Source organism: Periophthalmus magnuspinnatus, chromosome 19 (genome assembly GCF_009829125.3).
Source record: "Periophthalmus magnuspinnatus isolate fPerMag1 chromosome 19, fPerMag1.2.pri, whole genome shotgun sequence".
Lineage (NCBI taxonomy): Eukaryota > Metazoa > Chordata > Actinopteri > Gobiiformes > Gobiidae > Periophthalmus > Periophthalmus magnuspinnatus.
The window spans coordinates 27313581-27327743 of record NC_047144.1 but is presented as its reverse complement, the minus strand read 5'-3'; the positions used below and the strand labels follow the sequence as shown (position 1 = coordinate 27327743).

The window sequence follows — 14163 nt, the reverse complement described above, 5'->3', positions numbered from 1 at the left end:
GTGCTTGAAGCACTGCCTCTGGAGGTCAGAACGGGTGAAATAGAACTGCTGTTGCGCGTATAAATTGTTTTGAATCAGAATCAGAAGACTTTTATTGCCATCGTTCATGAACACAGCTCACAAGCTAGGAACTTACTTTGGTGATAAAGTGCAACATAAAAACACATGGAATAAATACAAATAAGGGTCTGTACAAAGTTAAAAAAGATATGCTTAAAAATAAAATACAATTCTTAGAGGTAGAAAATATATAGAACAGCAGCAACAGAACAACGGTGCAAACATGGCTTATTAAGGTGACCGGTATTATAAAGTGCCCAGTTTAGTGCAGATATTATAAAGTGTTCATGAGACAAACAGCAGAGGGGAAGAAACTGTTCTTATAACTACAGGTTCTGGTCCTAATGGACTGTAGTGTCCTGCCAAAGGGAAGTGGCTCAAATATCCATGTCCAGGGTGAGAAGTGTCAGCTGCTATATGGCCTGCTCGCCTCCGAGTCCTGGAGACGTACAGGTCCTGGAGAGATGGAAGGCTGTAGCCAATCACTTTCTCAGCAGAGCGCACAATGCGCTGCAGTCTCTGTCTGTCTGCCAGGGACCAAGGACCTGCCACAGTGATGGAGGAGGTGAGGATGGACTCAGAGTTGGCCGTGTAGAACTGCAAAATCATCTGGACTCGTAGCTTGGCTTTCCTCAGCTTCCGCAGGAAGTACATCCTCTGCTGAACTTTCTTGATGAGGGAACTGATGATCGGTTCCCACTTGAGGTCCTGAGTGATGCAGGTGCCCAGGAAGTGGAAAGAGTTTGACGGAGTCATGGCTGAAGGTGCAGCAGTTGGTATACAGGGAGAAGAGCTGGTGAGAAAGTACACAGCCCTGTGGATATCCTGTGCTAATAGTGTGAGTGTCCGAGACATTCTTCCCCAGCTGCATGCGCTGCAGGTGGATCACTGTCAGGAAGTCAGTGATCCACCTGCAGGTGGAGTCAGGCATGTTGAGCTGAGCGAGCTTGTCCTGGAGCAGAGCAGGGAGGATGGTGTTGAACGCAGAGCTGAAGTCCACAAACAGGATCCTGGTGTAGGTTCAAGGGGAGTCCAGATGCTGTGGGATGAAGTGAAGGGCCAGGTTAATGATGTCATCTGCAGGCTGATTGGCTCTGTAGGCAAACTGCAGGGGGTCCAGGAGGGGGCAGGTGAAGGAGTTTTGAGACTAACTCGGCACAATGAAGGTCTCAAAACTCGTGGAAAAATTAATTTTCAGATTTGTAAATGTAAAATTACAAAGCGTAGAGTGTAAAACAATATTTGAAAGGTTAAAAAGATATTTCTAAGTGAAAAATGAAATTTGTAAGTGTGTGGGTGTGTGTGTGTGTGTATATATATATATATATATATATATATATATATATATATATATATTCAGACTTTCCTACTACTTTTTTTTTGTCAGAGTTTGCTAATGTGTGTATTGTGTCACCGTGGTAACAATAGAGCCCGTAGAATCAACAATGAGTTTGTGACATGAACTTTGCTGTGGTGTTGTGTGCAGATTTAAGAGGATGATCCCAATCCCGGAGCAAAGCCAGGTGCAGATGCTGTGTTACCTGCTGGAGTGCTTACTGACCCCAGAGCACACCCCTCCAGACAGCCCCAAAGAGCACTATGAGCTGTACTTTGTGTTTGCCGCGGTCTGGGCTTTTGGAGGGGCTCTGCTCCACGACCAGGTATGACTGGTGGCACTGCTAAAGGTGTCATTTATTTTAAGAGTTAGTATTATGCAAAACCTTTTAGAGAGTTCTACAATGTTACAATGTTGTTCTCTCTCAAAAACGTGTAGAGATTTTATGTCATCCATGCATGTTTGTGTAATCTTAAGATTCTTCTTAAGAACTTAAGATCTCTCCCAGGCACTATTCTAAATCTTGAAAGTGAAACTTATTAAACATGTTATTACGGTTTTCTTCGGCTTATATAGCATTTTCAAAACAGATGTAATGGTTTAATGCCCTCTTTAAGTCAGTGCTCTGTTGACTCAGTAACTGCACTTGAATAGATTTTGTTCATGTGATATCACAGCAGTCTACACTACCCAGAGTTTAACATGGAGTTGTAGGGGAGGTTGGAATTATGTGGTAAAATCATTTAAGGTAAATGATAAGATAAATCAAATAAGCTAGTATTTGAACATCAACAAATAATGATCCCAATGAATAATGATCAGGTTTAACTTCTGTAAATTATCTGGATATTTATTTCAAATAAATGCATTGTCCATACGGCCTTATATCCGCCCCTGCTGTCCATCTGAAGTTATTACATATTCTAGAATGTCTTGAGGACAACTAAGTCCTAAGGACTTACTGTCATTTAAGATTTGGCTCAAAAACTATTAGACAGAACAGTTGTCAGTAATAATTGGGAGAGAGTGAGTAAGAGACACCGGGTGTGTCAGCTCATGACACAGAGGTGGCATCAACCACGCATGTGTAACACCTGAAACTGAACACACATGGGACTGTTAAGTGATGATGTCATAACTGTGCTTTGTTTCCAGCCTCATTCACTATAGTGACATCTTAGCAGAGTTTAACCTGGATGTTGCACAATACATTATCTTCAATGAAGTATTGTCACAACACTAAAATTTCAGTCTTTTGATACTTTCGATACTAAGGAACAGACTCAATACTCAATACAGATTCTGATACCACGATGATTCTATTCCTATTCCGGAAAGATTTGTAGCTTTCCTATGAATGTGTGTTTTTAGTATCATTAGTGGCTCAAATGAGTATCTCAAAGTCAGAATCAGAATTTGTGTTTGCTGCAATCTAACTTTGATACTAGTTTTAGTATCAATTAGTATCTGATTTTTTTAATACTTTGACAACTCCACTTTAATGATCCTTAAAGCATGTTAAAATGTAGCATTTTACTGAATCTATGCCAGCTTAAAGGTCTGATTTTCAGACATTTGAATCTTTAAGCCATGTTATGTTGTTTTCCTGTAGTTGTATTTTGTACTTCCAACCCCTTTACCAGCTCACTAAAGTGTTGTGAATATTGTGTCACTGTCTGTATTATTCATTCTCTAGTGGCTCTTGTGTATTAATGTGCTTCTATTTATAAACATAATATAATATTTATTTTGGGTTGAAGAAATGTCAGGTTTTTGAAAATGGAGATATTCATCTGAAAATGAAGTGGACTTCTTTCCCGTCAGATAGCACACAGCTCACTGAATTTAAATCAGCAGGAGCCTGTGACCGACAGTTGCTAAGCAATGTAGTTAGTCTGCACCGTACTGTACTGTGCCTCTCCTACTTATGGGATAAAACCACTCTTCCTGTGGTACAAATGTTCTCCACTTTATTTTCCCATCAAAGATATATTTAAATGCAAAGTGCTTTTATTGAGAGGAAAGTGGTGAGTGGAGGTGGTAAGTGGAAGAGCCAGGTAGCTATGGGTGCTCTAGGTGAGAGATGGTTCCCCTCAGCTGCTGCCAGCACATATATGCATGCCCTGCCATTTGTTTGCCTGCTTTGTATTTACATGCAAGTAAATCAAAGCCCAGATCCATAGATCCAGATCTGTGCAGAAGATTCAAGATTTAATTGGCCCTCGCCACTCACGAAGTGATGGCGAGGGGCATTGTTCTTTCTGGGTTTCTTCTTCTTATTATTATTTTTTTTCCCCCCCTGGGATCGCAATTTTCACCCCCTGAACGTCAACGAAAAGTCTCACATGGGGGTATCAAATCGACCGGCTTGGCAAAAAATTCAAGAAAACATGCATCACGAAAATGACCCACACACACTGGCTCGACAGCGCCACCTAGAAAATTCAAAATTTTAAAATGAATTGGGAGCCGACACGCATTTTTCGCCCTAGCTCGACGAAATTCACACCAGTGATAGAGCTCATGGAGACAAGCAAAAAAGCCAATCATAGTGCGGCCCTAGGATGGACAAGAAGTCGGCTATATTGAATCGAAAATTCGCCAAATTTTTCGTTGTGTATTTTCAAAACCCTACTAGTCTCAGGTTTTTGGTCCAAATGAGCTCAGATTTAACATGCCATCCTGTTTTTGAGATGTCCTCTCACGACCACAGGCATTGCCCTACAGAGCTCACATTCACATCACATATGCGAGATTGGGGCATGAATGGAATGCAATATTAATTTTAATCAAAATGAACACTATAGCGCCCCCTACCATAGGGGTGAAACGCAAACATTATCGGATTCCTACGAAATTCGGGGAATAAATTGGGGGCATGACGTGGACCAAAAAATAATATTACGGGCATAGGTAATTTTTCACACTTGGCCACCAGGGGCGCAAAGACTCCAAAAAAAATCATTTAAAAATGTCTGACACGCACATGCATTGGTCTACACAGCTCAAATTCACATCACACGTGTGATATGAGGGTATTAATAAAATGGATTATTAATTGTAATAAAAATGAACACTATAGCGCCCCCTATCATAGGGGTGAAACGCCAATATTATCGGATTCCTACGAAATTCGGGGAATAAATCAGTGGCATCAGAAGAAACAAAAAATTACATTATGGCCATGAGTCATTTTCCACGGTTGGCCACCAGGGGCGCAAATACAAAAAAAAAATCTTAAAAAAATGTCTGACACGCACATGCATTGGTCTACACAGCTCAAATTCACATCACACGTGTGATGTGAGGGTATTAATAGAATGCACTATTAATTGTTATCTAAATGAACACTATAGCGCCCCCTACAGTATTGGTAAAATACACAACTTTGTCCGATTGGCATGAAACTTGGGGAGATAATTGTGGGCATTAAAAGGGGCAAAAAAGTCCATTACACCATACCTGTATTATGTACGTGGTTGCCGGTGCAAAGCCACAGACCCCTCTCATATAGAGTCAGATCCACACAGCCCAGGACCACACTGCATATTAACATTGTTCTTCGTTTTTCCGCCAAAACAATCGCATTTTTCACCCCCTGAACATTCACGAAAAGTCTCACATGGGGGTATAGAATCGACCGGCTCGGCAAAAAATTTCATAAAATTGGTGTCGGGAAAATGTCCCATGCCCCCTGACTCGACGGCGCCACCTAAAAATTCACCCCTATGGGAGAGGAGCCTGGTTTATTTTGGAAAACACACACAAAAATCAGAACAGTGATAGAGAATGGGTGGACAAGTATAAACATGAATTGAAGTACTGCTCTATGACAGTAAATAAAATTTGCCGCTTCATTCGCAGCGTGTTTTCAAAACGCTACTAGTCTCAGGTTTTTGGTCCAAATGAGCTCAGATTTCACATGCCACATCTAGACACATGGGTTTTCAGAACTTATCCACGTTTTCTCCAAATTCCACACGGTTCGCCCGTACGCCGCCGCCGAAATACGCCTTTGTTTCCTGTTTTTTCGATGTCCTCTCACGGCCACAGGCATTGCCCTACAGAGCTCACAATCACATCACATATGCGAGATTGGGGCATGAATGGAATACAATATTAATTTTAATCAAAATGAACACTATAGTGCCCCCTACAATAGGGGTGAAAGGCAAACATTATCGAATTCCTTCCTACGAAATTCGGGGAATAAATTGGGGGCATGACGTGGACCAAAAAATAATATTACATAGGCCATTTTTCACACTTGGCCACCAGGGGCGCAAAGACTCCAAAAAAAGTCTTTGAAAAATGTCTGACGCGCATACATTGGTCTAGACAGCTCAAATTCACATCACACATGTGATATGAGGGCATTAATAGAATGCATTATTAACTATAATAAAAATGAACACTATAGCGCCCCCTACCATAGAGGTGAAACACTCACATTATCCAATTAGTTTGAAATTTGGGGAATCAATTGGTACTATGAAAAGAACAAAAAAATTACATTATGGTCATGGGGTATTTTTAACGGTTGGCCACCAGGGGCGCAATGAATTGAAAATATATTCCCATGGAACTTTGACGTGCATGTCTATGAAACGTATCTACTCCTAGGTTTTTCATCTGAATGAGCTCAAACTCCACATGGCACATCTATAGATCTTGTTCATCAATAATCATCCACGTTTCGGAAATATTCATTATGGTTTTGGCGTAGCTCGCCATCAAAAGTTAGTTAATTATTGAATACAAATTCCCACACCACTTTCACATACGTGAAACCTTTCTAGTCCTACATTTTTCATCCAAATTACCTCAAATTCCACATACAGCATGTACACATGTGGTTTCTCAATAATCATCCACGTTTTGGGGATATTCTTTATGGTTCATAAGTAGGACGCCCTCAAAATATGACTTCATCATTGGATTTAAATTCCTACACGACTTTTCCTTAAGTGCAAATGAAACCTCTCTTGTCCTAGGTTTTTCATCCTAATTACCTTAAATTCCATATACAGCATGTACACATGATTATTGTCAATAATCATCCACGTTTTGGGGATATTCTTTCTGGTTTATGCACAGCACACTGTCAAAATATGACTGCTTTCCTGCATATTTGATTCCCTCTCACAGACACATGGATCAGCCTAAAAAGCTCAAATTCTAATCACTGATGTGGATTAAAACTGTGAATAGAGAACCATAATAAACATGTGGCCAGTGACCTCCATAGCACCCCCTACTGTACAGGTAAAAAACCCAACTTTGTCCAATTGGCATGAAAGTTGGTGAGATCATTGTGGACCTCAAAAGAGGCAAAAAAGTCCATTACACCATACCTGTATTGTGCACAAGGTTGCTGGTTCAACACCGTGGACCTCCATTATAATGTGTTGGTCACACATATTTATATAGAAACTGTGTGAAGGGGGGCGGATTGCGGCCGTGGGGTGGCCAGGCGGGGAAAATGGTGCGTGGGGACGGTGGCCGGCCCTGGGCGGTCGCGTGGGGGGGCGGTCGCACGGGGGGCGGTTGCGCGGGGGGCGAGGGCCATCATCGCCGCTTGCGGCTTTAATTGTCCTTATCCTAGAAAACAACACAGTTATGTCTAGAGAATCAAATACTGCATAGTTTTTATGTGAAGTGTAATACCAAAGGTGCCCATAAAACAGGTTTAAGTCCTCAGCTAAGGTGAGACAGTCAGCTGAGGGAGGTGTAGTTTTCCTCTTAGTTTCCATGCCCTGCTCTTTAAATACATTCCAGTCTGTGTGGTGGAAACAGTCCTGGAGCGTAAGAATAGCATTCTCCGGGGAATGTTCTCATTCTTCTGACTGAAGTCCCAGCACTCTTGGTGTAGCAGAAAAGAAAGGTGGTCTGACAGACTCAAGTGGGGGTAGGTCTGGGCTCTGAATGCGCCTGCTACATTGGTATACATCTGGTCCAAATTTGTATCTTCTCTAGTAACACACTTCACATTTTGGTGGAATTTGTGAAAAAATTGGCATGATTGAAGTCCCCAGCTGCAATAAACACACTGTCTAGATGTTCTATGAGGCTGTTGTTAATGCTACTGTACTCTTGTGCTAGCTCTAGTTTAGCAATAGCATCCAGAGGAAGAAAGCGTTGCAGTTTATCCACCGCTGTCACATGGTAGATAAACGTGTTAGTGCCTGGACATGTTAATCCATAGTCCACCATCACCCTTCTTACCAGAGTCAAAAAATACACAGCACTGCCAACAAAGTGCAAAAACTAAAGCAGTTGTAAGAGGCCCAGGGTGTTGGGTGGCGCCCTACCATCTGTCATTGTATCCTTTTGACCTCTGCTCTTTCTATGTGCTCTGTGTGGGGGCAGCAGCTGGTCAACTACAGATTGGAGTTCAGCCAGTGGTGGGTGGTGCAGTTCAAAAACATCAAGTTCCCTCCGCACGGCACTGTCTTTGATTACTACATCCACCCTGAGAGCAACAAGTTTGAACCCTGGTCCAAGATGGTGCCCAAGTTTGAAATGGACCCAGAGATGCCACTGCAGGTACACATGGGATATCTCTCTCGTTCTGCCCCCTTTTCCCCCTACCTCTACCTCTCTCTTCCTCTCTCTACTTCTACCTCCACTTTGAAAGTATACAACATAAAACATAAAAAAAACAAAAAACAAAAAAACAAAAACAAAAAACAAACATTGAATAATAAGTTATGTCTTGAAACCCTGGTCCAAGATGGTGCCCAAGTCTGAAGTGGCTCTGGAGATGCCACTGCAGGTACACATGGCATATATCTCTCTCTCTACCTCTACCTCTCTCTGTCTACCTCTACCTCCACCTTGAAAGTATACAACATAAAAAAAACAAAACATTGAAAAATGGGTTATGTTCAAACCTTTGGGGTTAGTCTATCTCAGAGATTCTATATGATAATAGTATTTGGTCATAAACATGATAACACGTATACTATTGTCTAGAAAAAAATAAAAATAAAGTTACAATTTTACAACAACTGTAAGCATGACTGAAAAAAGTGAAATAATAAAAATAATGTATTTATAGATCATTATAATACAGCATACCATTTGTCTATGAAATCAGCCCCTTTGAAAAAAAAATAAAAAATAAAAATTATATATATATATATATATATATATATATATATATATATATATATATATATATATATATATATATATATATATAGAGCTATATGAGCTGTAGTTTGACAAGATGGATTCTCAAGAGTTAGTGAACTCACAAAAATCACGAGAATTCATATTCCTGGCAAGGTTACATACATTTTGTTAAAGTTATATTTGTTGATTTTAATCTGCTGTAAAGTGATGGAAGCTAACCTATGCTAACCACTATGCACTCTCGGATGCATTATCTTCCAGGCCTGTCTGGTCCACACAACAGAGACCATCCGTGTGCGCTTTTTCCTGGACAGACTGATGGAGCACAGGAGACCAGTGATGTTAGTGGGGAATGCTGGCACTGGGAAGTCCGTTCTGGTGGGAGACAAGCTGGCCTCTCTGGACACAGACAAATACATGATCAAAAATGTCCCTTTCAACTACTACACCACCTCCTCCATGTTGCAAGGTAAGCACACACAGGACTTAGTTAGTGACCAAGAATAGCTTGTGTTAAAGGGCCCATATTATGCCATTTTCTGATTTATGTTATTATGTTTCATCATCAAAAACATATCTGGATTTGTGTTGTGTTTCATACACACAACATCAACACACTCTGCACATTTAGGAAGCTCTTTCAAAGCGAAAAGAAACAAAACTGATCCACCTTGTGATGTCAGGTGGCAATACAGGAAGTGCTCCTCCGTGTTTAACTCCTTACACCTTCAATAGAATCATTTGGATGATTTCAGCCCCGGAAATGCCAATCATTACTGAACTAAAAGTAAAAGGTAGCTGCTTACATGATAACAACTGCTTCATGACATCACATGGTGGAACAGGGCATTTAGAGTGTTGGAGATGTAAACAGACTAATAGTAAAGCGATACTCAAACATGTGTGAATAAAACAAAACACAGGTATGTTTTTGATGAGGTAATATTATAACATGGCCTAAAAGTTCACAAGAGTCAGTTTTGTGTAATATGCCACCTTTAATATTCTGGAATGTTTCGATAACAATTCACAATTTCAAAACAACATATATAGCTTTTGAATGGGAAAAGCCCTCAATGTTGCCAATTATAGTTTTTCATGGAAATAATCCCTCCCTAATGTGATGACATCAATGGAACTCTCTAAAATAGAACTCTCCACTTCCTGTAATTTTCAACATTTTCAAAGTTTTTAAACTTCTCTTAGCAAATTGCTTTTTGACTGGCGTAAAATTATATAATTTATTTTCACAACATTATCCCACCAATTTAAATAAAAAAATGAGAATTGTCATACACACTTTAAACTGATACCACATTTGTGAAAGTAGTGTGATTTTTTTTTTTTTTTTTTATCTAAAAAAGCACAGATGAGTGCTTTGACAGAAGCTTTCAGTCTACTGTTCCCCTATCTTCTTTCTTAATAGTTACCATAATAATACTGTGTAATGTCCTGTGTGCATAATCCTCTAGCTCAGTGTTTATGCCTATTTGTGTTCACTTAACCATCTAATCATCCTGGAGGTCAAAGGCTGACATTCTTGTTATTTTCACTCTGAAGTACAACTAAAACAAGCTATTGGCCTGCTGGATGACACCACACATTTATATCCTCCATTCAAGAAGGATGAGGTCTGATGTGTGGAATTATTATGGCTTTGACACACAAGACCAACAAAGCAATGAGCCACCAATCTGCACAGCCTGCCAAAAAAAAGTCATGGCTCCGAGGGCAAACACAAGCCCACAAGCAACTTTCATGCATATTTGCAAGACAACCATCCTGCGTTGTTTGCAAACTTTACCTGAAAATATCCATCGTTAGTAACATACCATGTGAAATAAACTATTGAATGTAGTTTGCGTAAGTTTGGATTTGTATGAATAATGCTATGTGTTTGTGCCAACTTTGCTATCGTTAGGTTAGCGCAGTGCTTCTCAATTATTTTCTATCATGCCCCCCCCCACCCCGCAACTATAATAGTACAATTTAACAAAACAAAAAACAAGAAAGCAATATAGATCAACTTAACAAACAAAACAAAAAATATTTTAACCCTTTCATGCATAGTGGTCACTACAGTGGACAGCTATTCAATTGTTGTTTTCTCCTATATAAGTGAGTCTGAATATCACAGTTGCACATCAGTCACTACAGTGGACGCTTATGTGTCACACAATACACTGCCACCCACTGGTGAACTTTGGCAAGAGTAAAAAAAAAATCTCTAAAACAAGATGGCCGACAGAAGAGCACATGTGCCTCACAGGGGAGCAATTTCTGTCAATTCCTTCTATTGTAGGAGACCCTTGCAGATAAAAAAAATATGAGGACATCAAGCAACAACTAAGGAACAATATAATTGTTAAAATATCCAAGTTTTGATTTTGTGATTTGAGGAAATTGTGATTAATCATGTGTCCACTCAATTGGACATCATGCATCGCTAGCTATATTTAGACTACAATTCATAGTATTGCTGTCACTGTTATTTTTCTTTTTCTTTTTTAAAATTCACCATTTGCAGTAATGTTTTGGATGAAAATCTATTTAATTTATATTATAGCAATAATTTGTGGATATTAGTTCTAGCATGAGAGTAATTATCTTTGTCCTTGTGTTTATGTAGAGGTCAGGTGCAGATCATGCTACCAAAACCTACAGGATAGTCCAGCAAATGCCATCTGACTCAAGTGAAGATGATGTTAGTGGCAGTGATGATGAATGGCTACCAGAGAAAAGAGAATTGGCAAATGGCAGCAGTAGTGAGAGTGAAGTTGAGGATGTGGAAGGAGCAGAGGATGCTGAGGAGGTTCAGGCTGAGGAAGAAGCTGAGGGTGCTCAGGATGTCCTACCTGACAGACCTCAAGAACACAAAAAAGCAGACATGTCTAAAAAAAACCCAAAGATAATGAGTTTGAGGAAGACTTGCCTCCTTTTTAGGAGAGTGGAAGGTGAATATTGAAGGAACAAAACCAATAGATTTCTTCATGCATCTATTTCCTGAGGAGCTGATAGATGAGTGCTCAGATCAAACCTCTATGCATTGCAAAAAGGCAAAGAAAATCTGGCCATTACAAATGGTCAAATGAAGCAGTTTCTAGGGATCATTTTGGTCATGTCATACCTCAGATACCCAAGATCAAGAATGTACTGGTCATCAGAGGAAGGGTTGCGTCTTGATTGCAAATGCCATGCCACTGAATCGATTTGAGCAGATTCTGAGATACATTCACTTTGTTGATAACTTCTCAGAGGAGCAGGGAAATAGTGATAAGCTATTCAAAATCAGGCCAGTGTTGGATATACTAAAAAGAACTTTCCGTTTAGCTGTGGATCCCAAAGAATTCTGTTAACCAATTGATGAACAGATCATTCCATTCAAGGGACTTTTATCTCTGAAGCAGTGCATCCCAAAGAAACCCAAACCCTGGGGTGTGAAAGTGTGGGTTAGAGCAGGGAGCTCTGGATATATGTACAGGTTTGAAGTGTGTCAGGCTTTGGCTGGGCGTGGTGTGGTCAGTGGGTTGGGAATGGCGGCAGATGTTGTCATGCACCTTTGTGATGACATACAGCAAAAGAATCACAAGGTGTTTTTTGACAATTTCTTTTGCGCCATTCCACTTATTCAGGCTCAAATATATAAACACAATGTTAGGGAGCATACAACAACATGTTTTATAGTGTTTTCAGTTGGGTTTTTTTTATATTTGTTTTCTCAAACACATATTTCATTCATTGTTCAAATGCGCGTTGTCCACCCTAGTGGACACATCACCAACTCCTTGAAGAAGGCATGTTTGAAAAAAAATAAGATGAATATTTCTTTTGCATGCCTAAAGAGTAATAAAAACACTTTGGAAAAAAATCCTGAAGTAGCCTATCATAATTCATGCATGAAAGGGTTAATAACATTTTTTTTTATTTGTTTGTAAAATGTAAAATGCATAAATTTCCTTGAAATTTATATATATATATATATATATATATATATATATATATATATATATATATATAATTAAATAAACATCAAATGAATACACTACAATTAAATAAATATCAAAATAATACATTAAAATTTAATAAATAACACATTAAAACATTAAAATTAAATAAAATCAATAAATAATAATACATTAATTGATTAGCAACATTAACAAGACAAAAATTGTTTGTTTTTTTGGGGGTTTTTTTCTTTATCAAAATGAAGAATTCAGGATTAATGGCTGCAATGAGCACGTTTTGCAGGGCACAGCTTTTCGAACCGGGGTTTGAAGCATGATACTGCAACTCTCAGCTCCTGCTCAATGTTTAGCTGGACTTTTTCGGGTGACTTTCGTGCGTCTCATTACCTCCGTCTATCTCTGGCTTTCTTTTCATCCCTGTTTAATTTTTTTTCTATAGTGTCTCTTTAGCAAAAGTGTCTCTTGTTCACTGTCCTGTGTCACAATCTGTTCGCTCTCTCCTTCTCTTTGCTGTGCCCGCGCTGTATACGCGCTACCTAAAGTGTCGGGTTTGCACGCGTACACGGCATAGTATTAGTTCTATGGTGTAGGGCCTGCACACACTCTGACAATGAGAGCGCAACTGCCACCTACAGTAGTGGACGTGCAATTACACTTTATTCTAGTACGGCAAAAGAAAAGCATGTTCCCGGAGTCATACGAGGCCCCCCTGGCGTCGCACTATTTGAGAACCACTGGGTTAGCGCTAGCTAAAATAGCATTTTGCACACCTGATAACTGTGATGCCAGCACATCCTTTATCTTATCCTTTTTCTGGGACTTTCTCAGGTTGGTTCATGTGTTTATAATGAAGAGTTATATAATTGACACATTTATTATTAATCCATTGTTAATTTCACTTGCGGCAAAAAAAAAACAATAAGGATGATTGCTCAAACACCTGCAAATTGTATGGTAACTGACGTTTTAGTAACTTTTTTCAAATCTGTAAACCTTGGTTTATTAATTATCATGATAATATTGTTAATCACAATTATTTTGGTCAAAATAATCGTGAGTCTAAATTTTAATATCATCCCATCCCTACTGTCAACAAAGCAAAGGGTGGCTACTTTGAGGATTTGAAATAAAAAAAAAAAATATATATATATATTTTTTATGTTTTCTCTTTTCCATCATAATGCATCATATACCATATTTGATGTCTTCCATTTGTATGTAAAATGTAGAAGGTACTAAACATAAAAAAATAAAAATAAAAAAACTTTGAATGAGAGGGTGTGTCCACACTTTTGACTGGTAGTGTATCTTTTGCAAGTTTTTATTATTATTTTTTTTTATTGGAGCATATCTGAGTATCTGAATAACTGTGGAAATGGGTCTGTCCCTACAGCGGTGCTGGAGAAGCCTCTAGAGAAGAAGGCTGGGCGTAACTTTGGCCCACCTGGGAGCAGAAGGCTGGTGTACTTCATAGATGACCTGAACATGCCTGAGGTGGATACCTATGGAACTGTGCAGCCCCATACTCTTCTGCGCCAGCACCTGGACTACAACCACTGGTACAACACTTGTTTTTATAAATCTCTGAAAGACACATGGCACCACAGACTGTACAGACGCACGGCGTCATACATTATACCTATATGGCAGACACAATAGATCTTC

The 14163-nt window shown here is 39.4% G+C and overlaps 1 protein-coding gene across 2 annotated transcripts in view; it reads left to right on the top strand.

Moving 5' to 3' along the window:
* dnah9 (dynein, axonemal, heavy chain 9) overlaps positions 1–14163 on the top strand; it is a 612810-nt gene that overhangs the window by 163297 nt on the left and 435350 nt on the right. For both annotated transcript variants that reach the window (XM_033984465.1, XM_033984463.1), the window contains exons 42-45: positions 1547–1721; positions 7769–7942; positions 8795–9002; positions 13892–14057. In XM_033984465.1, coding sequence (XP_033840356.1) covers positions 1547–1721; positions 7769–7942; positions 8795–9002; positions 13892–14057 — 723 coding nt within the window. The remainder of the gene's footprint in view (positions 1–1546; positions 1722–7768; positions 7943–8794; positions 9003–13891; positions 14058–14163) is intronic.